General features: G+C 38.9%; 1 protein-coding gene across 2 annotated transcripts in view; it reads left to right on the top strand.

The window, feature by feature from the left end:
• LOC135216382 (calumenin-A-like) overlaps positions 1 to 26328 on the top strand; it is a 265917-nt gene that overhangs the window by 41159 nt on the left and 198430 nt on the right. For both annotated transcript variants that reach the window (XM_064251653.1, XM_064251652.1), the window contains exon 2: positions 17619 to 17733. In XM_064251653.1, coding sequence (XP_064107723.1) covers positions 17650 to 17733 — 84 coding nt within the window. In that variant the 5' untranslated portion in view covers positions 17619 to 17649. The remainder of the gene's footprint in view (positions 1 to 17618; positions 17734 to 26328) is intronic.

Here is a 26328-nt window from a genome sequence, read left to right as displayed (position 1 = left end):
TCGTTCGCCCCATTCGAGTAGATGGAGTAGCCGGAACCATTTCCTTCTGACGATGGCTTGGACGCATCGCCTGCGAAAAGGACGAGAAACTAGAGAGGATGATTCTCCGCAGGACGCATGGAGACATGAGAGATCTCCTCTTCCTTCAGGTTACGGGGAATTCTCTAGAGAACTTTCTCCTTCCTCCAGCATACCTCGACGCCCGTCTCCTTCGGAACCGCAGGACCCAGCAACAGTAGCGAGATCGTTCATGGCGGTCATGCAAGAGCAGTTGACTTCGCTAGTAGAAGCTTTTAATCGCCCTCCTCCCCAGTTGGGCAGACGTAAGGATGACAGGCTGCCAGTGAAGAGATCAAGGGAGGAAGCTCCTTTTCAAGACGTTGAACAACCCCGTCCTCGTGATGTCAGGAGGTTACGATACTCTTCTCGTGCTAAACCTTCTCTCGATTCTCTACGCCACGTTAAATCTAGCTGTCGTCGCCTCTCCTCTCCTTCACCTAGACGCCGAGATACGGACTTGGTAGCTCGGTACGACGACACCTTCAGGTCTCCTTGCCAGGAGAAAAGCAGCGCTCGTTCCCGACAGTCTGTCGCTCAACAGGACGTATCCAGAGTGGGTCGGCAGGACGCATGCAGCGCTCACGAACAAGACGCATACAGCGCTCGCGGACAGGATGCATCCAGTGTTGTATGTCAGGACGCATCCAGTACTCGTCTTCAGGACGCACCCAGCACTCGTTATCAGGACCCAACCAGCTCTCGGCGACATGACGCATCCAGCTCTCGACACCAGGATGCAGCCAGCCCTCGGCGCCAGGACCCATGCATCTTGCGACGAAAGGACTCTCACAGTGCGCTAGCAAAGAACGTATCCAGCTCTCGAAGGAAGGACGTATCCTGCTCCCGATGTCGGGAAACATATAGCGCTCGAGGTAAAGATGCAGCAAGGAATCAGCCTCAGGATGTACCAGCCGTTCGGCGCCAGGACACTTTGGACTCTCGACGTCAGGACGCTTCCAGTTCACGACGCAAGGACGCATCTGACGTTCAGGAATTTTCGCCTGACACAAGTGTTCATCAGCAAGAATTTGATGAAGGTGCACACGACAGCTTGGATCAACAAGGACCTTCCGACTTTGTTCCTTCTACCCATAGGGATAAGGAGATAGAAGGAAGTCTGGAATTAGAAGAAATTTCAGAGGATGAGGATAAACCTTCTAATGCGGCTGTGGACTATAAAGTGCTTTCTCGCTCCCTCCTTGAGCTGTTTGGAGAGGAACTTGAACCAGCGGCTTCCCGTTCTCCTCAGTCACAGTTCGTTAGAAGAAAGTCACAAAAACAGTCAGCCTTCATCAAGATGAAGTTGTCTATTTTGGCGAAGAAGGCGATGGCAAGAATAGGAGACTGGTTGAAGGAACGAAGACAAGCAGTGAAAACTACCTTTTCCTTTCCTCCGGCTAAGCTGGCGTCTAAGGCGGGAATGTGGTATGAGACTGGAGAAGCTCTTGGCATGGGAGTACCTGCCTCCTCCCAGGGGGACTTCTCCGGTATTGTAGATTCCTCAAGGAGACATGCCCTCAATTCAGTGAAAGTGATGTGGTCCATGACTGAGTTAGACCACTTCATTAAAGGTATATTTCGATCATTCGAAGTATTCAGCTTCTTGGACTGGTCCCTGGGAGTGCTGGCCAGGAAAGCAGAACACATACAGGCCACAGAAATGGAGGAGTTAACTAGCATTATGGCCTGTATGGATAAGGCACTGAGGGATGGAGCGAACGAGATGGCTTCCCTGTTTACGGCGGGGATTTTGAAGAAAAGAGCGCTTTTATGCTCCTTCGCCACCAAAGGAGTTACAATCGCTGAACTCCTTTATGCCCCTCTCTCGGATCATCTTTTTCCGCAATCACTGGTTAGGGATATTACTCTTTCTCTAACTCAGAAGGCCACTCAAGATCTTCTAACTCGCTCCGTAAAAAAGAGAGATGAAAAGAAGGTTTTGCAGCCCTTTCGAGGTAGGGCTCCGACCAGGACAGATTTCAGAGGAAGAAGACAGGAGACAGGTGGACGGACAAGCAGGAGATCGTTTAGATCCCGTGCTAGGAAATGAGTTACAAGTCCTCCAGTCAGCAGTAGGAGCAAGACTGTCAAGTTTTTGGCAGACTTGGAAAAGGAGGGGGGCGGACACCTGGTCCCTCTCAGTCGTCAGGGAGGGTTACAAGATCCCTTTCTTGAAAAAGCCACCTCTTTCGAGAACACCAAGAGCCTTAGTGGCTCAATACTCGGACGCTACGAAACAAGTGGCTCTCCTAGATCTAGTAGACCAGATGCTAGGAAAGGGAGCCATAGAACCTGTACTGGAACTAGAATCACCAGGCTTTTACAATCGCCTGTTTCTAGTACTCAAGAACTCGGGGGGATGGAGACCCGTCCTAGATGTCAGCGCACTGAACGTCTTTGTAGAGAAGACAAAATTTACTATGGAAACGACTCAGTCTGTGCTGGCAGCAGTTCGTCCAGGGGACTGGATGGGTGTCCCATGGATTTTCAAGACGCCTATTTTCATATCCCCATCCACCGGATTTCAAGGAAATTCCTAAGATTCGTGGTTCAGAACAGGTGTTTCCAGTTCAGAGCCCTTTGTTTCGGCCTCAGTACAGCCCCTCAAGTCTTCACCAGGGTAATGTCGAACGTAGCGGCTTGGCTTCATCAAGAAGGGATAAGGGTATCCCTATACCTTGACGACTGGCTGATAAGGTCACAATCGAAGAACAAGTGTCTGGAGGACTTAAGAAAGACATTTCTGATGACCCAGGAACTGGGACTCATCATCAACAAGGAGAAGTCCCAGACCGAACCGAGTCAGACAATTCTCTATTTGGGGATAGTTCTGGACTCAGCTCGTTTTCGGGCTTTTCCCTCTCGAGAGGCAGAGCAAGTGCCTCGAGAAAGTGCAGCAATTCCTAGGGAGAGAGAAGTGCTTGGCGAAGGAGTGGATGAGTTTGCTGGGCACCCTCTCCTCGCTCGAGCAGTTTGTCTCCCTGGGAAGGTTGCACCTCGGACCTCTGCAACACTTCCTTTCAAGAGTATGGGACAGGAGAAATCAGGACTCCTCCTTTTCTTTTCCCATTCCAGCAGACGTCAAAAGACAGTTGAGTTGGTGGCTGGATCCTGCAAAATTGAGGGAAGGAATATCACTATACAAGAAGAACCCAGACCTAGTGTTGTTCTCAGACGCTTCGGAGTCAGGTTGGGGAGCAACACTGGGGAACAAGGAAGCATCGGGCTCTTGGGAAGTGCAACAGAAAGGATGGCATATCAACAAGAAAGAATTGATGGCCATCCTATTAGGTTTAAAAGCCTTCAAAAAAGTGGTCTCGGGGAAGGTAGTAGAGGTCAACTCGGACAACACCACAGCCCCGGTGTACATAAGAAAGCAAGGAGGAACTCATTCTCTGTCCCTATACGAAGCAGCAAGGGAACTCCTTCTATGGACGAAGGAGAATGGAATAAATCTGTTAACGAGATTTGTACAGGGACAGAAGAATGTGAGGGCAGACATGCTCAGCAGAAAAGGGCAAGTTCTTCCAACAGAGTGGACCCTCGATCTTCAAGTTTGCCAGGAACTGTGTAAGTTATGGGGGAGGCCATCGATAGATCTCTTCGCCTCCAACAAGAACAAGAGAATCCCCAACTACTGCTCCCTGGTACCGGACAAGGAAGCAATAGCAGTGGACGCCTTCTTGATGGACTGGACAGGGATGGATACTTATGCGTTTCCCCTGTTCAAGATCATCAATCTGGTCATCAAGAAGTTCGCCCTTCTCGAAACAGGGAGAATGACCCTGATAGCACCTTTTTGGCCAGCAAGAGAATGGTTCACAGAGGTAGTGGAGATGCTAGTGGACTTTCCAAGAAGCTCCAAGAAGCCTTCCTCCAAGTCCAAAGCTTCTCAAACAGCCCCACTTCGAGAGGTATCATCAAAACCCCCTCGCTCTACAGCTGACTGCATTCAGACTATCGAGAAGCTTGTCAGAGCGAAAGGCTTTTCTAAGCAAGCGGCTAGAGGTATCGCTAGAGCGAGGAGGATATCTTCACAGAGAGTATACTAATCGAAGTGGGAAGTTTTTAGATCTTGGTGTAAACGACACAAAGTGTCCTCAACCACTACCTCTGTGAGTCAGATTGCTGATTTTCTTCTGTTCCTCAGACAAGAATCTAAGCTGGCTGTATCCACGATAAAAGGATACAAAAGTATGCTTTCAACAGTCTTTAAGCATAGAGGCATCGACCTATCACTAAATACGGATTTGAAGGATCTCTTGAAGTCGTTTGAAACGACTAAACACACAGTAAGACCCCCGGCTTGGAATTTGGAAGTGGTTTTGAAGTTCTTATGCGGTAGGAAGTTCGAACCCATCTCGCAATCAACCCTTAGAGATTTAACTAAGAAAACTTTATTTCTGATGGCTCTCGCCACAGCAAAAAGGGTCAGCGAGATTCAGGCAATGGAGAAGCACGTAGGCTTCAGTCAAGACGGAGAGGTATGTTCCTTAAGGCTCGACTTCCTCGCTAAGAATGAGAACCCATCCAAACCCTGGCTGAGGACGTTTGAGGTTCCTAACCTCACAAACTTGGTGGGTCAAGAGGAGGAGAGACTCCTCTGCCCAGTTAGAGCTCTCAGGACATATTTGTCACGGATCAAGAATTTAAGAGGACCTTCCAGTGCTTTATGGTGTTCCGTTAAAGATCCTCAAAGGCCCCTCTCGAAGAATGCATTGTCATTCTTCTTGAGGGAAACAATTAGAGAAGCTCACCTCTTATGTGAGGAGGAGAACTTCAGTCTCTTAAAAGTGAAGGCCCATTAGGTGAGGGCTATTTCAACGTCATTGGCATACCAGAAGAACATGTCAGTTAGACAAATAATGGACTGGACATTTTGGAGGAGCGACTCTGTATTCGCTTCTCATTATCTCAGAGAGGTAAGAGTAGACTACGAGAAGTGTTACTCTTTGGGCCCATACGTAGCTACGTCTTTGTTATTGGGTGAAGGAGTTACTACCTCCCCTCAACCTTAACTTTAGTATGACATACCTTTATTGGGGTTTGTGTTTTTTATGGTTGTCTGAGGAGTGGTCTGGTTGAGATGGCACCCTCAGTCTAGCTAATAGATAAAATATCTAGTCTGCAAGGTTAGGTGGTTAGGTTGAGTAAGGTTGCAGTTAATTAAAAGGGGAATAGGTAGTGCAGAAGTCTAGTCACGTTGTTGGTCTCGCCCCGTTTGACAGACTCTATTGAGTGGTTTCAGCATAGCAGGTCTCATCCTGGCTGGCGCTCCTAAGGGAAAGGGACTCAAGAGGCAGGAACTTTTGAAGTCAGCTACCTTAGCAGGTAAGGAATCAAGGTTATAACCTACAACTTTTAGTTGTTTCCCCAATGATGTTGGCTGTCTTTCACCCACCTCCAAATGTGTGAATCAGCTATATATATATAACTGCCAGGTAAGTTCTATTCATAAAAATGAAGTATTTATGATAAAACAAAGTTTTATGAATACTTACCTGGCAGTTATATATATATTTTAAGGCCCACCCACCTCCCCTCAGGAGACAGGTCGGGCAAGAGATGATCTGAGGAATAGAAAATGGGAATGGTTCCAAGTACCACCCTGTAAGGGTTGTTAACCACCTAACCGGACACCTACCACTCGGCGGTTGCCGCGAGTTTGTATCTTCTCCATACAACAATAGCCAATCTTCGACTTGACCTTTCCATTCTTTGTACTCTTCTTGTGTCCCGCTAAACCTCGGACATTCCCTTCTCCATCTAGTCTCCCTTTGTTCACTGTCGGATCCAGGCATCTTTGATCGACCACACTCTGCTACCAGTTTGAATTTTAGCGTAGCCTAACTTTCTTTACACAAATGATTAATCTACCCACCTGTATGCATTCTCCAACTCCAGTATACTCCAGAAATCACCTTAGATCTACAGCACAACAAGACTTACGACCCAAAACCTCCTACCAGACAGAGAGCTCTCCCCTACCAACCAAACAACACATGCACGTGTCTCCTTCTGCCCTGTGTTATTGTTTACATCCCACCGACGCCGCCGCCATCTTGTCTATGATGTCACAGCCTATGATGTCACAGCACAACTTGAATACATAAACAGACACCTTCTAGAATCAACCATATGCTGTCCATATATAGGACACCCACCATATTTCAACAATGCATAAAATACCAATAACAATTATACAATATATAATCAATGTGATCAGCTTAATTAACAATTCTTTTTATCAAATTTTTTTATAAATCAAATTTATATGTACGTAATTCTTTAAAAAAAAATTATTTTATATTTTGTTTAATATATTATAAAAGTTAAAAGATCACATTTAGTATTTGCCGTCGGTGACCCTGGTAGTTGTGACGCCAAATAACTCACAATCAATCAGTCCTCAGATTATATCAAGCTATTAGTTTACCAAAGCTAGCTTTTGGTTGCAAAGTGTTCACATCTGCCCCTCTGTATAAATTGAAAGCTTATTCTGTTCATCATGCAGGCTTTCGGATTTCTACAGGAGCTTTTCGACCTTCTCCCATTGATCGTATGTTGGTGTAATGCTGGAGAGCTTCCTCTGGATCTCCATTTCCAGACTTTGCTGGTGGAAAGTTGGATTAGGTTCCAGAGCTTAGATATTTTCCTTATTTTAGAGATCATTCAAAAATACCACATCCATTTGCCTTCAGAGTAGGGGAAATCATGACCAGGTTAAACATAACCATGACTCATGTTATGTCTTTCAAGTTTTCAGTAATCCCACCTTGGAAGCTACCTCATATTACATAGTATTGGAGATACTTTAATTCATCCAAGAAGAATATATCAGAGGAAATGATGCGCCTTACTTTTTTAGAGCATGCATCTCAGCATGAAAGTGATATCTGTATATATACTGATGGTTCCAAATCTGATACTGGTGTTGGCTATGGAGCAACGTTTCCAAATTTTGAATGCATTGCCTAATTATTGCTTCATTTTTACAGCCGAGTTATTTGCCATTTTAGTTTCACTTAAGGAAATTTTACTTTGTGAAGATAACAGTTTTACTCTTTTCACAGATTCTCTAAGGGCAATTCCAGCCATGAATTTTTATTCAAAGCACTCTCTGATTTTAGAGATTTCAGAATGGTTGTTTTAGTTAACCAAAGAAGGAAAACCATAACCTTCTGCTCCATATCCAGATGTGCCAGAGTCTAGGTGCACTAAAGTTTGGATACGCCCAAGAGTGTCCATTAGCTCTGAAAAATGTCCATGAGCACCCATGGTCGACATCAAATAAGTCTAAAGTGAAAATCATACAAGAAGAAAGCATCAAAGACTGCTTTCTGAAGGAAACACAATGTTGATGAAAAAACACGAAAATGGAGCAGACGGCACATTCCTTATTTTCTTTCCTACTACTAGCCCTATATGTTATCTACATGCTTCAGCACCTGGTTCCCTTGCTTCCTTCCCATGCCATTGCTAGTCATGTATTCAGGTTAATAGAAGTTAAACTTCAAAGTGAGTGGTGTGTAGAGGAGGAGGTGATTATCCGGCCCACTGGTTCTCCTAGACCTAAGCCACTGACATACTCCCCCGCACCAGGGAGAAGTCATACTGAACACCCAAGGGAGACTGGTTGGAATTACTCCTGGTAATTGCCCCTTCTGTTGAACTTGTTGCATATTCCCAGGTATTGACAGACAGCCGCTGGAAACACGTCTTCATGGAAGTGTATGGAGGAGGCAACTTTTCAGCCCTTCAGACATCTTAGACTTAAAGTCCTTGTCTTACTCCCCTTCTGGAAGAAGACTTACTGACAGTCCAAGGAATTCTGAGGGGTTTGCCCCCCGGGTAGTTGCCCCTCAATTGATCCTCTAATCTAGGTCTCGACAAACAGCTGAAAAAGTGCCTTCATGAAGGTGTAGTGGATGTGGCAGCTATCTAGCCCTAGACCTATATTCCCTCTCATGCTCTCCCTGGGAGGAGACTTGCTGGCAGTCCAAGGAAGTTCAAGAGGTCTCCAGATAGTCGCACCCGTAGCCAATCTCAGGTGTCGATAGATAGCCAGTGGAAGGCATCTTCCTGGATGTGCTCCGTCATTCCTCTAGCTCAGAGGCTCCCAACCCTGAACAGGGGCACAGTAGTATAATTCAAGACCATTGAAAGGTCTGCTGTGGACATGGTCCGCACCCCTCAGAGGTGGCATAAGAAAGTCAGGGAATCTGTGCCTTCTTGCAGCTTTTTTTATGGGACAACCCGGAGAAGTTTCCTCCAGAACGTTCAGAAGTTTGGCTCCCAACGCCTATTGGCGCCAAAGCACTCAGTGGAGTCCAGGCACCCTCTTCCTCCTGAACTCTTATTGGTTGCTGAGCAGCCAGTTTCCCCTGAGTGCCTAGTAGCTCCCCAGTGCCCATTGGCGCCCACATTTACGTAAGTTTTACGGACATTTAGTCAAATGTTTGGCACGTGTACCGGAGTTTACAGCACCAACTCCATCACAAGTAGCTCCTATTTCTTCAAGTTTGGATCTATCATGAGATTCTGCAACCCAGACCTGATGATGAGCTCCCAGTGCCTATTTATGAGCTTTAATTTCCCTGTTTTTAGGATGTTGTGGCTCTTATGGATCTTTTCAAGATTCTCCTTTCCACTACGCGCATATTCTTTAGTAGCAGACAGTTCCACATAGTCTTCGGTCTGTAAGAGGTCTCAAGTCGTCAGGATACCCGTGTCCACATGGCTATCAGAAGCTGGTCTGCAACGTCCTATTTTCAATCCTTAACTTTTTCCCCTACCATTAGTTGACAACCTTCGACCTACATTGGATTACGGCTCTTGACTACTGCTCTGAATTGATGGAGGGTGAAGAGGACTGACATGTCTCTCCACCCATAGAATTCGAGTACCTGACATGCCCGAGCAAGGGGAAAGTCTTATGTCAAACATGGCCCCCAGAGCTTGGTCAGATCTCAACGGACTGATGACGCCTCAAGTTCTGGGAGCCATGTGTATAACCAGGTTGCAGCCTCTAGGGGTCTCCACTTAAAGCCGCATAACACATCCCCCCTTGTTGGGCTCCGTTTTACTTAAGAGTATGGTGGGCGGAGGACTACCTGGCTGAAATAGTATAGCTACTCGTATCAATGGATGATACCTTAACCACCATTGTTGACCACCCCTGGATTGGAAAGTGCAAATAAAGAAGTTAACGATGATTCCAGATCCATACCCATATCAAACATAGTAACTATGGAATCATACTCAATGCCACAAAAGGAAATTCCTCCATTAACAAATGAAAAAATAGAAAATGTTAACAGATTTTGAAATAAATAACTTAAATACAAACCAGAACCTACATTGGTACACTTTGACTCATGATTTGGATATGGCACTTGGCCAAGATACTTGGTATTTAAAACAGAAACCGAACTTACTGCTTCTAAATTTGAAAATATTTTATTAGGTCAGTACCTGACCAAAGAAATGACGTTTAGACAATAAAAAGAAAAGAATGGATAGTGGAAGTTACCACAAAAATTCAGTCAACCTTACCAAATGCTTAATAATATGAATGGGATAAATGTCACTGTCCAAACACATGACAAATTAAACAGTATTGAGAGAACAGTGATGTTACCACCCAATAATGATTGTGATGGCCTACCAGATGAGACATTACCATTGAACTCATTAAAAATTAGATATCCCAATATTAAAAACATAAAAGTATATGAAATCCCAAATAAAAGACATCATGAAAAAAAACTGAGAATAGTTAAAATTAAATTTAAAGGCCAGACTCTTCCACCTAATATTGAAATATAAGGCCAGAGAAGAGAGGTATTGCCCCATGTACCAAAGCCTCTTAATTGCACAAACTGCTCTAAATGTGGTCATACTAAAAGCAAATGTAGAAATGGACCAGTTTGTGCATTCTGTGGTTCAGAAGATCACGAAACCACTTCGAACTGTGGAGTTCCAAAATGTTTTAATTGTGGACAAGACCATCATGTAAGATCGTAGATATGCCCATTCAACATATATAACACTGAATTAAAACTCTTAATAAGCAGGTCTGGCATGACAATTCCAGAAGGAAAACAAGAATTAAAATCAAGATGTAATGGACCCTGTTAGAACTAAATCTTATCGAGATGCCATAGAGAAAGTAATGCCCAAGAAACATTTTATTATACCGGGAAAAACCAACAAAAAAACAAACAACAAGGTCAGCAAACATAGAAATTAACAAAAAGTCCCTTGGAGAATGTAGCAATACAGTACTAATAAGCAACCCTAATGAAATATTAATGAAAGGTGAAGAATTGCCATCTCTAGATTCTGAAAAGGAAGATCATGCCGATCAAATAGTGAGAAAACAAGGTAGAGAAATAATTTCTCCCCCCCCCCCCCCCCCAAGCTCAAGTTAATACGAATGACATCAAGAACAAGAAAATTTCAAAAATAAACAGGAAAACATCTAATTTAGATAACATTGATGAAATAAGTCCTTCACCAGTCTTTCCAAGTAAATTTAAAGTAAGAAATATTCTATAGTTTTTCTAAGTAAATTTTGTAAGATTGCAAAGAAACACAACCCTTAAATAAGAAAAATTGATAAACGTGATAAGGAATTTCTTAGCTAGAAAAGATATCTCAAGTCAGCTAGAATTGCGTACCAAAGATTGTATGTGTATTAGACACTTACAATACTATCGTGAGAGTAAAATAGCAGTATTAGCCAAACAAGAAGAAATTAAATTCACTACTGAAACTGAAGATAACACAGAAATGTCCAAAAACCAAAAAGAAAATTAAAGCTAATTAAGTAAATAATTACCCATAGTTTAAAACAATTATTATATATATATATATATATATATATATATATATATATATATATATATTTATATCTATATATATATATAGATAGATAGATATAGATATATATATATATATATATATATATATATCTATCTATATATATAATATAGTATATAATATATATATATATATATATATATAGATATATATATAGGGTATATATATATATATATATATATATATATACATATATATTTTATATATAAAACCAACTACACAAGATAACCATTTAACTTTCATTCCATTCAATTATACTATTATCCAATGGCACATATACGGTCTGAAAACACGAATGCACTTGGGTGAAATACAAAGACTCCTAAAGAAACATGAACCAATGTGCATATGTTTACAACATGTTAATAATCCAGTCCCATCAATATGTAATTACTTTCTGGCACCCTCCGTTTCAGGAGAAGGTAATTTAGGAACAGCAATATATGTTCATAATCGTGTGACCTATGATAAAGTTACAGTTAATAATAATTAATTTCAAATATCTTCAATTCCTGCATATAACTAACAAATCTAGCATTTTAGTCTGCAGTCTATATAATCAACCTAATAAAAATTATATGGCTCAATTATCAAACATTTTATCAAAGTTCAATGAGCCTATTTTAGTTTGAGGTGATTTTAATGCTCACCACCCTTTATAGGATGCCAGTATCATCGACCCAGATAGAGTAGGTAAAGACATAGAAAATCTGATATTTAATTACAACTATTGTTGTTTGAATGAAAATGAAATCCCAACATACTTATCAAAAACTCATGGGACCCTATCATCTGTAGACCTGTCAATTTGTTTCACTTCGTTAGTAGACATTAGAATGGAATACTCTGGATGATTTTTTTGCGATTTTTATACAAGTGATCACTACCCAATCGTAATCACATGTCTTGAAGATAATCATCAACAATTTATACCAAAATTTAATTATAAAAAAACTGATGGGGAAAACTATAATTTGGTTACCACAAATTTTTCCCCTTTCCAAAGTAACAATGATCACAGTGAAATTAATTCATATTTTAAAGATTTCGTAAGTAGTTCTGGAAATAAATCAATACCAATGGCAACTTGTAAGCCAAAAATAAATCCTGTTCCATGGTGGTCTAAAGAACTTTCAGAAATTATCAAACTGAAGCACAAAATGATTAGGCGATTAGACAGACTAAACCAAAGATATAACAAATTATATAAAAGCAATAGATATACGTTGAAAGTGTTAGTATTAATAGCTATGGAAATTGATTACATCAAACCTTTATTGAATAAGATATCTGCTCAATTCAGGAAAAAAGTTATTAGTAATAGGAAATAATTTTTTGGATAATTACATCTCAGACTTCTCAGGTGACACTGTTAAACAAATGTCTGATAGATTTAGAAAAATTAATGGCAAATATAGTCGACCACCTAGATCCCCAATATTACAAAATGCGAAGAGAGTTCATGATTTAAAAGAAATATCAAATATAATAAGTCGCCACCTAGAATCAATGTTAATTTAGATTAACATTTTTGCATTAGAAAAAGGAATGAAGAAAAACAATTAATTTTGAAACAAGTCAACAATTATACTACAATGTCCCATTTACATTAGAAGAACTTGATGCTGGATTAAAAACTTGTAGTAACTCAGACCCAGGAAAGGATAATATCTTTTGAACTCCTTATACATCTGAACATTAAAGCCAAAGAATACTTATTAAAATTTTATAATCACCTATGAAAAAAGAAACTACTTCCCAAAGCATGGAAAAATGCTTTTATAATTCCTATACCCAAACCCGGCAAAGCTCCAACATCGGTAAATAATTATAGACCTATATCACCAACTAGTTGTCTTTGTAAACTCATGGAAAAAATAGTAAATAATAGACTTATTATGGTATTTAGAGAAAAATAAAGGTCTAGCAGCAACCCAATCTGGGAGTAGGAAAAATCATTCAACTTTAAATTCGTTAACATCACTAGAAGATCTAATCAAAAGAGGATTTGTACAAAAAAAATTTACTGTTGCAGTCTTATTCGACATTCAAAAGGCGTACGATACGACATGGAGATATTCAGTCTTAAAACCTCTACATGACATAAATCTAAGGGGTGAGCTCCAATTTTTATCCAATTTTTATACAAAATTTCCTAACAGAAAGAACATTCCAGACTAAAATTGAAACCGTATTATCAGAAACATTTTAAAATAGAAGAGGGTATCCCTCAAGGTAGTGCACTAAGCAGCACATTATTTGCATTAGCTTTCAATGATATTGTTAAAATGCTTCCAAAAGATGTAAACAACAGCTTATATGTTGATGATTTTGCCATTTTTTACACTTCAAACAACTTACGCCACATCTAAAGAATTTTAAATATCTCCATAACTAAAATTGAATGATGGGCATTATCTGTTGGATTTAAATTTTCTGTTGAAAAAACACAAGCAATAACATTTTATAAGGATCAACGCTGGCTCAGAAATCAAGTTATAGCTCTTACCATGAATAACACTCCCATCCAATTTTATCCAGAAGTCAAATTCTTAGGCCTATATTTTGACAATCATTTTAACTGGAAGGCCCATGTAAAACACACCAAAGCAAAGGCCTTAAAAGTTTTAAATATATTTTTAAAATTTGCTCACACTTCATGGGGTGCTGGTAGAGAAACTATTGAAACTTCATAAGACTACAGTTCCACCAATATTAGAATATGGCAGTCCAATTTATAGTTCTGGTAGGGAGACTACCCTCCAAATGCTAGATCCTGTACACCATCTTGGACTTCGTTTAGCCACTGGAGCATTCAAATTATCTCCAGTCCAATCCTTGAGTGTAGAAAGTGGAGAAATGCCACTATCTTACAGATTCAAAATAACAACGATGTGCAGAGCTTTAAAAATTGTAAGTAGTCTAGCAAAAACCAAATATTTATTTAAAGATCCAGATTGTTTCTGGAATACAAAAATTATCCCATCCTTCCCTGTTAGAGCTAGTAGATTATTTAATGACAATGACCTTTATAATATTAACTTTTACAATTTTAACAAAATAATGCCTCCATGGTTGATAAGTGCTCCCCAGATATGTAAAAAACTATGTACAATACCAATTAATAAATTGAATAATCCCCTCACTATGAAACAAGTTGCACTGGAACATATCAAGGTACATAATAATAACCATATATATACTGCTGGTTCCAAAGATGATATGGCAGTTGGATTCACTGTTTACGGAAACAATATAAAGATCCAAGCCTCCTTACGTAGGAAAGCATCAGTGTTCACTGATGAATTACTAGCAATAAAAACAGCATTAACGACTATATCTGAAAACCAGTGTAATGAAGTAACCATCTTTAGCGATTCACTAAGTTCAATAAATGCAATAAGCTGTTATACTACAAAAAACAAAATTATAAATGAAATTAGACATACATTACATGAAATGAAAAGGCAAAAGATATCTGTTACTCTATGTTGGATACCATCTCACACAGGGTTAGAAGGCAATGAAAAAGCAGACACATATGCAAAAGAGGCCAGAACACTCCCAATGTCAGCAGAATTATTACCATTAGAAGATTATATTAGACACAGTAAATTGGTGATTAAGAAAAAATGGCAAAATAACTGGAGGGAAAACCACCCTAACAATAGTTTAAGAGAAATCAAAGAAACTGTAGACCTGTGGCCATTATCCTATCAGAAATGCAGCAAGAATTCAGTAATATTGACACGGCTGAGAATTGGTCACACTAAACTGACACATGGTTACCCAATGAGTAACCGCCATGCCTATATACCTATGTGCAAAATGTGTAATGTACAAAATAACAGTAAAACATTTTAAAAATCTGTTCAAAATATAAACTCCAAAGAGACATATTTTTTAGAGGATATTCCTTTAAAGAAATATTGTCAGAAAGTGACAAATTTTCACTTTTTAATATTTTAAAATTCCTTAAATTAAATCATTTATACGATAAAATATATTATTCATATAGTAATTTATATATTCCAGATATTGAATATTTATTTTTTAGATAGTAATTTATACAGATTTTAAATAGCTTGTGTAATCCTTTGGGCCAGCCCAAGGAGAGTTAATATAAACTCAGTGGTCTGGTTAAAAAAAAAAAAAAAAGAAAAGTAGCCTCTGGCTTCGACTAGGATGTATTAGCAAGACCCACTCTGTTCTTTAGCTTTCAGGTACAATATGTCCCTTATTTTCATTCTGCATCGCCCTCTGGAAGTATCTAGCCCTTTGCATTTCACTTTCTTAAGGAGTGAAACCAGAACCCCTAGCTCTCCTGGCGTCTAACTCACCTAAAACTTCTAGTTTGTCTGGTGCCCGGTTCGCAAGATGACAGATATATTCTGGCGTAAGCTCTGTGGGACACCAGCTATAGAGCCATGAGCCTTGAGCTCGTCTGGCATACGGCTCACCTAACACCTCATTCCCTTGGTGCCAGTTGCAGCTTGGCACCATTTCTTGCACTAAGTGCCTCAGTGGTGTGGTTGGTATGGTGTTGGCGTCCTACCTCAGTGGTCGCGAGTTCGATTCTCGGCCATTCCATTGAGGAGTGAGAGATGTGTATTTTTGGTGATAGGAGTTCACTCTCAGCGTGGTTCGGAAGTCACATTGTAGCCGTTGGTCCCGTTGCTAAATAACCACTGGTTCCATGCAACGTAAAAACACCATACCTAGCGCCTTATTCCTTTGGCACCAATTGCAGCCTGACACCATTTCTTGCGTTGAGCTCCCACAAGCGCCCGCTAGTCCTGAGCTCATAGCTCAACTTGGCTTATAGCGTTTCTGGCACCAGCTACAACCTGACACCAGATCGTCCAAATACTCTCTAGTTCTGTGGGAGAATAGGGAGGTCCCTGTCCATTTGGAGTTTTCAGAGGACCATCCTTTGCATATAGCAGTATGGCAAGATCAGTTTCATCCACTGACAAGAACATATTGCACTTATGGACTTTGACAATGAGGCACACGCAAAAATTAGGAGAGCAGTTTGCCTTCATATTAATGAAGCTAAAGAAGTCAGAGTAACCTCTACCCCTTTAGCTTACGTTTTTTATGCCTCACACATCCATTCTGCCTTTCTGCCTTCAAACTACTGGGAATGTAATCGTTCTTCGGTTATCTATAATTTTATGGAAGTTAAAAATGTTCAGACCATATCTAGTGATTGGCATGGTACTGGGGAAGGAAGCATAGGATTTTTCCTATTATATTATCACCTTGCAATAAGGTGTCTGAGAGAGCCAGTGGGTGCAACGCATCTGAAGCACGCACCACTTTTGGTCGATGTGGTTGGTTTTGTCTCAGTGTAGGCGACAATATTGTATGGTTATTTTTATTAGGTGCTGCGTCCAGGGCAAGAGCAGGCACCTATTATGCTTGACCCACATTTGGCATGATCCTTAACTGTAAAGCTACCACTTATGTAGTAGGTGACACTTCTATATTGCTATACCATTACGGGATAAGACAAGCATCAACCAGAGGCAGTATCCCAGTAGCTCTGTTAAGATAAAGAAGGACAAGCATTGTATTCAATGCTAGCAACTTTTCTATTTCAATTTATTACATAACTTAGTATTTTGGAGTAGAATATGTCTTTGTCCCCCACCTCCTATCAGTGTATGAATCAGCTATGTAATTACTTGGTAAGTTACATAAATAAAATGATATTTTTATAATAAAATAAGGTTTTATTTATACTTACCAAGTAATTGCAGCATCGGAGCCCACAGAACTTAGTTTTCTGCTTACTGTCGTTCCTATTTGCCCACTAGTGGTTGGGACGGTCACCTACACAATGTTTTGAAGTGATATCGTGAAATTTTGAATCTCAAGCTGCCATGTAAGAGGCACTTATAGCTATGTAATTACTTGGTAAATATAATAAACCTTATGTTATTATAAACATATCATTTTTGTGCAGTCGGTGGAGAAGATATTTATATTTTCTGCAGTTTCAGAAATTCTATGGAAACCCTTCAAAATGATAATACAAAAAATTTTTTTAAACGGCAAATTAGATTTGTATTTCAAAAATTATTTAAAAACATGGAATTATGTTGGATTCCTCCCTAATTAGGTATTAAAGGAAATCAAGAAACTGAAAAAGCAACCAAAGCGACAGGTACTAAAACAAGATCACAAGTAGATATTCTTGATAGTTATAATATACCAGCCCAAAAGTCATCATAATCAGCGATTGGCAGATTATCTGGAATAATGAACCTGGCAGTAATAAATAAGACCAAATTAAGCCTACTGTTGGACTATGGAATTGATCCTACCCAAAGGAATGACCAATGGGAAACTGATGAATAGCCCACATGATCCAGTCCCTCCTATATATGCACAGACTATACTAGAGTCACATGAAGATCTTAATATTTATTGTGTGAGGGGCAAAATTATGATATACAACGAATTTGAGGTTTTAGGAAGGAATCAGAAGAAGAAATGTATAAAGAATCTTCATTATATAACTCAATTATGAATTTAAAAAATGTAATCAAATCCTACAGAACCAACCCTGTGAGAACGAAATAAATCATCTCAATGGTCCGCTTAAATGACTAAATAATTATTGGATTTTTTAAAATCTTATTCCTAAATGAACTCCCTCTTTGCAGGTTGAGGTTTAGCTGAGTGTTTGTTGGCATTATGCAGTACACTTTACTGTTATGTTTTGCCTTGGTAGTGTGTGCCAAACCTGCAGATGAGGAGAAGAAGTCACGCGTTCATGAGGTAAGTACTAATTGGCCTCTCAAGAGTTTAATGAAAAGATTGTAATGCTGTATATATTAATGTTATTGGAGTGATTTACTGCCCCATAGAGCTGTTTGAAACAATGGTTACAAAGCTATATGACAATATTATAAACAAATTGTGTTAAAAAAAATACCCACCTTTATTCATAAAAATATATGCAATCAGATATAACAATATCTTACAATTATCTAATTCAAAGTAGTCCCCTTGGGCTGCCACACTTCTTTCAATGGTTCCACCACTGCCAGAAACAGTACTGGAACACTTCTTGTGAGATGGTGTGCTGCTGGTCCGTCGCATTCTGCATGATGTCCTTTCTGGACTGAAATCTTGTCCGCTTTAAAATAAGACTAAGGGATTTGCACCCCTTATTTCACTTGATAAGTTACTTTAGAATGTGTGTAAATATCTCTCTCTCTCTCTCTCTCTCTCTCTCTCTCTCTCTCTCTCTCTGGGCAGCGGGCTATTGGTAGTTCCATCACTGTAACGTAACTACCCATTCTTCACATTTGATACAGAGTTTCCTGGCCAAACACAACATACATGTGCTTTCATCAGGTTCCTTATTCTCCTGACGTGGTGCCTGGTGACTTCTGACTTTTCCCCAAGCTGAGAATGCCGCTGAAAGGGACCAGATTTCAGTCCAGAAAAGACATCGTGCATAATGTGACAGACCAGCTGCGTGCCATCTAAGTATATATATATATATATAATATTATTATATATATATAGATATATATATATATTTATATATTATAATTATATATATTTATATGTGTATGTGTGTGTGTGAAGGCTAATGCCACTAAGGAAACCTAAACAGTGGAGTACTGCTGCAAGGCCTTTTGACTTTTGTTTTTTACTAGTAAAACTGACATAAATATGAAAGTAAGTTTCCAAAAAAGCTCGTACAAGTGACAGATCGGGATTATAAAGGAAAATGTGTACTTGGAATCCAACACACCTGAAGAATTAGTAGACCTACCCAAAACTGGAGTATTTTAGAAGGTTTACAAAAGATTAAATGCAACTACTATTACCTCAACATCATATAAACTTTTGAAATATACTATTACGAAGCTTTTGTCCAAATGCCCCACTGATAGGTTCGTTAGTTTTGATGTTTGTTCTCTTTTTTACTAGAGTCTTTATAGATTCTGTTTTAGATTATCTTAGTAATGAACTAACCCATCAGGAATTACTTCTACCTGTAAGTCATATTTCAATCACTAGGTTGTGCATTTGTGATTGTAAGTTTATAGGTAATGGTAAATTTTATCAACAAATATGTGGTATGGCAATGGGCAACCCTTTATTACCACTCCTCTCAAACTTGTATATGGAATTCTTTGAAAAAAGCTATTTACCTAATACCACTTATATATATTCAGTTAAAGTGGTATAGATGTTTTGACGATATTTTAGCTATTTTGCCAACTGGTATTGATGTAAATGATTTACTCTCTGATTTGAATAATTAGGTACCATCAATTAAGTTTACTTTGGAATTGGAAAAAGACAATTACTTCCCTTTCTTAGATGTTTTAATACATAGAGAACCATTTCAATGCAAATTCAGTATTTATAGCAAACTAACCAACACCATAACAACCTATGTCCATTTTTATTCAAGCCATCATCTTAGTGTCACAATGTAATTTTTTCTTCTATGTTTTTACGGGCATTACGCATTGTCAGTCCCCAATATTTGGATCAAGAAATCGAATACATAAATCGGACAGATTTATGTTATCCTTCACATATATTAGTTTTTTGCTATAATAAAGCCTACAAAAGTTTTATAGAGAAAATAATAAGGAGAATAACTTCTAAGAACACTCTTAGCTTGCCTTGCTTTAGCAGCTTTGAAACCATAAAATCATTGTTAAAATCTTGTAAGGTCAACCTTGTTTTCTCCAATCTTCTTCTTTCCCACCATTATCCCTACATTAAGGGTCGCTTGCCTGATGCGCCTTCTCCACTGCCTTCTATCGAGGGCATCATCCTCCACCAAACCTCTTCTCTCCATATCTTCCTTCACTTTATCTCGCCTTTTAATTCTCTGTCTCTCTCTCAATCTTCTCCCTCTAACAGGTTCCTCCCAAGCTCTCTTCCCCTCTTAATGAGAGAATGCCTTGACGGAGTCACTCGGCTTCAACGTGGAATATCATTTCCATGTTGAATCCTTGTGACAGGCAAGATGGCTCTTGAACTGAGGAATCATTTTTTCCATAGTTCGACTCTAAATTTCTCTCATACTTTTTCTATTTCTTAATATTACATCAACCTCCTTCAAATTTTACCAACTGTCTCCCACCTTGCTATCCAACCTCTCATCCTCCTTTCACTGTCTAGATTTCTGGGAAGGGATACCATTGCTGGGTTTGAAGTTATTTTTGAAACCAATTGTGGGAGCTGTGGTGGTCTAGCCAACTACCTGATAGTGTTCAGACCAAAGGAATGTCAGTATCTTTTTATTGACATGCAGAACTGTCTCAGTGCCAAAGTGGCCCGCAGATTCCAGGGATGGGCTGGTTTTTATGAGATAGGAATCTCAGCATTCTGTCTGGTTTGCCTGCCACTATGATTAAAGTGGGGATGATTGTATTCCTGAAATTATCTCAGTCCTATCAAGTGGTTGGCTTACACTTTAGCCACTCTAATCGTGGTGGTACCATCCCTTCGGAGTCAGCTCTCACTGGTGTCATTGGTGGAGAAATTATTTCCATGAAAGGCTAATAAGGTCTTTTAGGATGTCAGGCAGTCTAAAAATTTTTCTTCCCCTAAAACTTTTTTCCATTTAATTTTGTTAGTTTTTATTATTATTCCCTCCCATCCCCCTCCAAACAAAAATGAATATTGATGATGTTTCCCCTACCCCTGGATCCTATGGCAAACCCCAGACACTGTTGACGACCTCTGCCAACTTGAGTAAGGAAAACCCTGTTGACGACCCAGGCAATAAAAAGGATCACTCCACCAATAATGTGTTCAGTGTTATCACACTGGATCTTTTTTTTTTTCCACTTCTCCAGGATGCCTGAGGATTAAAGACTCTGCCTGAGGATTAAAGAGTTTTATATTGTGAGAGGATTGCTCTTAATATGAATTATGAACATTTATTTAATCTGCTAAAACATTTTGGAGGGGTTGTTAGAATTAAATTAAAGCTTTCAAAAGACAAGCAAGCTTTTGAGGCTTACATTACATATGCTGATGCTTCCCAAGCTAAGACTGCTTTTTTGAATATTAAAAAGAGTAAATTGCCAGACTTTTAACTGCTGTGTAAAATTGTATCATGTTCAGAATATATTGGATTCAGATTTTGACTTTGTACCTAAGTGCTCTGCCTTGTATGATGAGGTTCAGGAAATGTCTCCTAAGATCATATCTTAACCTATCTGGTATATATGTGGCCTCACACAAGGAAGGGGGTCATAACATTATCAAGGAGTATGAGTGCTTAGAAAAAAAGTTGGCACTATCCCACGAGGAAATTTAAAATGCTATGGCCGTAATATACTGATAAAAGCTGGCAATGAGACTCGAGCAGTATTATTAAATAATTTTACATCCTCCTCTTCTGATAATATTCCGTGTCTTTCCCCACCACACCTTCAACCATGCAAAGAGAATCATTTATTATGGTGACCTCTATGAGTTTTCAGAAGAGGCCATACTGAAGAGGTGCCCTTCTATTGTTTTCAAAGTTAAAAAAACAAAGGAAAAAGCAATGCCATCTTACTGGTGTTTTCCACACCCTATCTTCCTGACTATATTAAAATTAGAAACTTAAACATCCATGTCAAAAAATTTCGCCTAAGGCCCATGCAGTGTTATAAGTGCTATGATTTCGGCCATGTCAATGTCAGATGCACCAATGAGAAAAAATGTTTGATCTGCTCAGAGTTCCATGACCTCTCTTCAGAATGCATAAAAGAAATTTTGTTTCAATTGTAAGGAAGCTCATTCTCCGAACTCTAGACAATGTCCCCAATATAAACTGGAACAGGCTATAGTTGAAACGGCTAATAATGAGCATATTACCATTGGAGCAGCTAGGAAAAACTCATGGGAAATAATACCACTAGAGGAACAACTTATTCAAGTATTTTCTCCAGTCCACGTGATTCGACAGATTATTCAAAAACGGCGCTTTTTTCCACAAGACCTAATTTGCAGAATCATAGCCTCTCCAACTCTTCTTTATCGAGTCACCCTGGACCATATTATTCTTGTACTAATACCGCTACACCTCAATATTCATTTAAGTGTAAGTATACCAATAGAATAAATGAAAATACTAAAAGCAATGACACTCAAAACAATTAAAATAAACAAGAAACTCTTACTCCAATACAAAACAGATTTGAGATACTCGCCACTAAAGAAACTTCCAAAGATATAGATCTCTGCGAAATGGATATGGTTGATCCTGAACCCCCAAAATCTCAACCTGAGAGAGAAAATAAGGGTCCTTGAAAATGCAACCCCTCCAATATAAAAATAAAAAATCAAATAAGGGAAAATGTTTGGGTGAACCCAAAGAGGTTTCTTCTAATGTTGTTATAAAGGAAGATTTGTTGGTTGAAGTACCAAATCGACTTGTTAAAGGAACAGATAGATACATTGTCTCAACTCCCAGTCACTGAATCTGAACCCAATATAATAATTAATGAAGCCATTAAACATGTGGTAAAGGTCGAGGTCCATAAGAATCCTTATGATATGCAAGTAGTTGAATAAAATCCAATTACTAATGCACCCCTCGAAGAAATAATCCTTCTCCAATTATAGGCATATCTTGGAAGTCAATGATTTCTCACAAGACAACCGAGAATAAAACTGCCCACAAAATCTCTTGTGGATGCAATGATTGCTTCTTATCTGAATTTAATGATATTAAGAATATGAACATACAAAATTAATAATCTGATTGATAACTTTGTCAAAAACAAAAATAAAAACCAATATGGTAAACTAGAAACACACAATAACGATTGTATGTGTGTTGATCATCTTATGAAGAAGTGTGCAACAGGCACTCTTCATCTTGAAAAATTTATAGAAAAACTTAACCGTATTCCAAATGATAATAAAGCAAATCATAATCAAAGTAACCATCAGGAAATAATATCTAAAGAATCGAAACTTAATAAAAAAATAATGCTAGCACAGTTAAACAGAAACCCATCTCCAGCAAAATAAGCAGAAATAATGCTCTACCCAGTGGAAATCCATCTCCATTGCCTTAATTCAATCCATGCATAATTCAGTGTAATATTAATGGTCTTAAAACCCGCCTACATCTAGGAGAAATTCAAGGACTATTGAAAAATTATAACCCCATTGCAATAGGCTTACAACATACTAACGAAGTTGTGGTTCTATAGGAAATTACACTCTAGCATCTCACTCAGTTCCTCTGCTGATTCATTGGGAACTGCGATATATATTCATAACACTAACTAACGATGCTATGATAATTAACACTTCAGAGTTTCAATTATCTGGAGTTGAATTACATCTGAATGATAACTTTTAATATGTATAATATATATAATCAACCTTCTTGCAACAATGATCTTCAAAATTTACCCAAAGAATTACCAAATATGCAAGAAGATTTCATATTACCCGGAGACTTCAACGCCCACAATTTTCTCTGGGACACTAACTGTGTTAATGTTGATATAAATGCTTCCAAGGTTGGACAAATAATAAATGATAATAACCTCTGTATATTAAACAAGGGAGATAGCACTTATTATTCAAAAACTCATGGAGCATATTCATCAATAGATCTAACTCTATGTTCCAACAATATTATCGACATGTTTGAATGGAACGTCCTAGATGACCTATATAGCAGTGACCATTTCCCTATTTTAATAATCACGTTGGGACATACACCAACTCCTCCTATTCAACGTTGCAATACAAATAAAGCTGACTGGAATAAGTTTAAATTTTATACGGGTCAAGGGCCTCCCTTCAATTATTCACAGGATCACAATGAAACAAATGATTTCTTCGTAAACTTCATGACAAAAGCAGCTGACAAATCTATGCCTCTGACAAATGCCCGGCCAATGAGACACTCGGTCCCTTGGTGGTCAGATACTTAACCCAATTAATAAATAAAAAGCATGCAATTGGAAGAAAATTAGAAACCTTAAATAAAAGATTTAAAAATTTGAGTACTGGTCCCCTAATGTTGGGAAATACCATAAACAAACTCGTTGATATAGCCATAGTAATCCATATTCTGAAACCATATTTTAATAAGGTATCTGCTAAATTTAGAAAAGAAGCAGTAAAAGGCAAGATACTTACGTGGCAAAAATATGTATCTAGCATATCAGATGGTACTTCAATGCAAAAGGCAGAAATTTTGACAAATTAATGGCTCATATAGCAGACCTGCCAGACATGCAGTAATGCATAATGGCTCGCTGCCTCATGATACACAGGCAATCTCAAATAATATTGGACGCAGAATTGAAAACATAAGCGGCATCAATAATTTGGATGCCCACTTTCAATCCATCAAAAGAAAAGAAGAAGAAATTCCATTGAATTTTGATGTAGTGGAAGATATCTTCTACAATAAAAGATTTACTACAGAGGAAATGGAATTTGCATTGTCAAATTGTAGTAACAACGGCCCCTGGTACAGATAATATAAATTTTGATATGATAAGAAATCTAGCCCCTTTGGCTAAAGTCTATCTATTAGATACAATACTATTTGGAGGTATTCAATACTAAAATCCTTACATCACAGGACACCTTCCAATTTTTTTAGAAATTTTATTGGTGGAAGAACATTCCAAATTCGCATAGACAATATAAATTCAGAATCTTTCAACCTTGGATGTGGTGTACTCCAGGGTAGTGTCTCAAGTGGAACTCTTTTTGCACTAGCAGTTAATGACATAGTTGCTCAATTGCCACAGGGAGTGCAAAGTAGTCCGAATGTGGACGACTTTGCAGTATACTACTCGTCAAATAATCTTCATCACTTACAAAGAATTCTGAATATGCTTCTCATAAAATACAACTTTGGACTGCTTCTGTTGGTTTTAGACTTTCAGCAGAAAAATCACAAGCAATAATCTTCTACAAGAATAGTGGATGGAAGCAAAACCAAGATATAAATCTCTCATTGGGCAATGCTCAAATCCAATTCCAGGATATGGTAGAATTTTTGGGACTAATATTCGATATCCACCTCAGTTGGAAAGTGCACATAATGATGAAGTTGTCTCACAATATGGGGAGCAAAGAGATCAACTCTACTGATGATCTATACAGCATTAGTCTTATCTAGAGTAGATTATGGTAGCCCAATATATGGATCAGGATCTAAAGCTACCTTAAAGTCTTTAGATCCAATACATACTCGAGGCCTAGGCTTTGTAGTGGAGGAATTAGATCTTCCCCTAATATCTCAGTCTTATGTGAAATTGGGAAGCCACCTTTGTCTTTACAAAGAGATTTTGTAACAAGGCGACCCCTCGAGTAGGTTCCTTAACGTGGTGAGGGGGTAAGGGATCCTCCCTTCACTCATGTGAAGGCCGGATCCTGATGGAATGCCTACAATCTTTTGGCATTAACTGGTGTGGACATTTCTACTTTCATCTAATTTAACTGCTGAGGTGAGTCTTGAGAAGGGATCATGGGTTGGGAAGGGTTTGCATTAGAAGCGGTGGTTGAGTCACCACCTCATGGTTTGGACCTGAGAGTTAGTAATGGGATTTTCCCATTGCTATCTTGAGGGTGGAACCCTCTCTAGGGATTGGCCCATCAGAATCCAGGGGGGCTGGTTTTATGGGGATGGGTTTGGGGATGGGACTCCTGGCTTTTGTCCGGAAGCCCACCAATACGTTTGGGGCGCGTTGATTCCCATTAGTGGGGTTAGAACTCCCAGCTGGCGGATTGGCTTATACCTGGGCCACCGTAAACGTATTGGTGCTATCCTGAAAGGATAGGGTATGGGGTGGACCATTGGGAGTCAACTCTCACTTGTGCTATTGGTGGAGAATCCAAATACCTAAGTGACTCACGATACTTTCTTGACATAACCAAGTAGTAATAACTTGTATGTATATACAACTGTGTGTGCATGAGTATATATATGTATGTATGTACACATGCAGATGAGTATATGTGAGTGTATGCAAGAGCATACGTGTGAGTGTGGATGTACGAGTTTTTTTTTTTAGACTAAATATGGATTCGGAGTACAGTGGTACCTCGAGATACAAAATTAATCCGTTCCGAGGCGGCCTTCGTATCAAGAGCTTTTCGTATCTTGGACCGCATTTTACATGTAAAATGGCTAATCCGTTCCAAGCCCTCCAAAAACACCCCAGTAAATTTCATAATTAAGCTAAATTGACCTATAAACAATGAAATACTACAACAATTTGGACCATTAAATATCTAACTTAATACGTACTGCTAATATACCTGTAAATAAAGTGTATTAGTGTACAAGGCATACAAGAAATACTGTACGTACATACGTACGTATGTAGTAAAATGTGGAAGCTTACCTTTCGAGTG

Source organism: Macrobrachium nipponense, chromosome 6 (genome assembly GCF_015104395.2).
Source record: "Macrobrachium nipponense isolate FS-2020 chromosome 6, ASM1510439v2, whole genome shotgun sequence".
NCBI lineage: Eukaryota > Metazoa > Arthropoda > Malacostraca > Decapoda > Palaemonidae > Macrobrachium > Macrobrachium nipponense.
The sequence above is the reverse complement of the archived record's forward strand: the minus strand, read 5'-3'. Positions and strand labels throughout refer to the sequence as shown.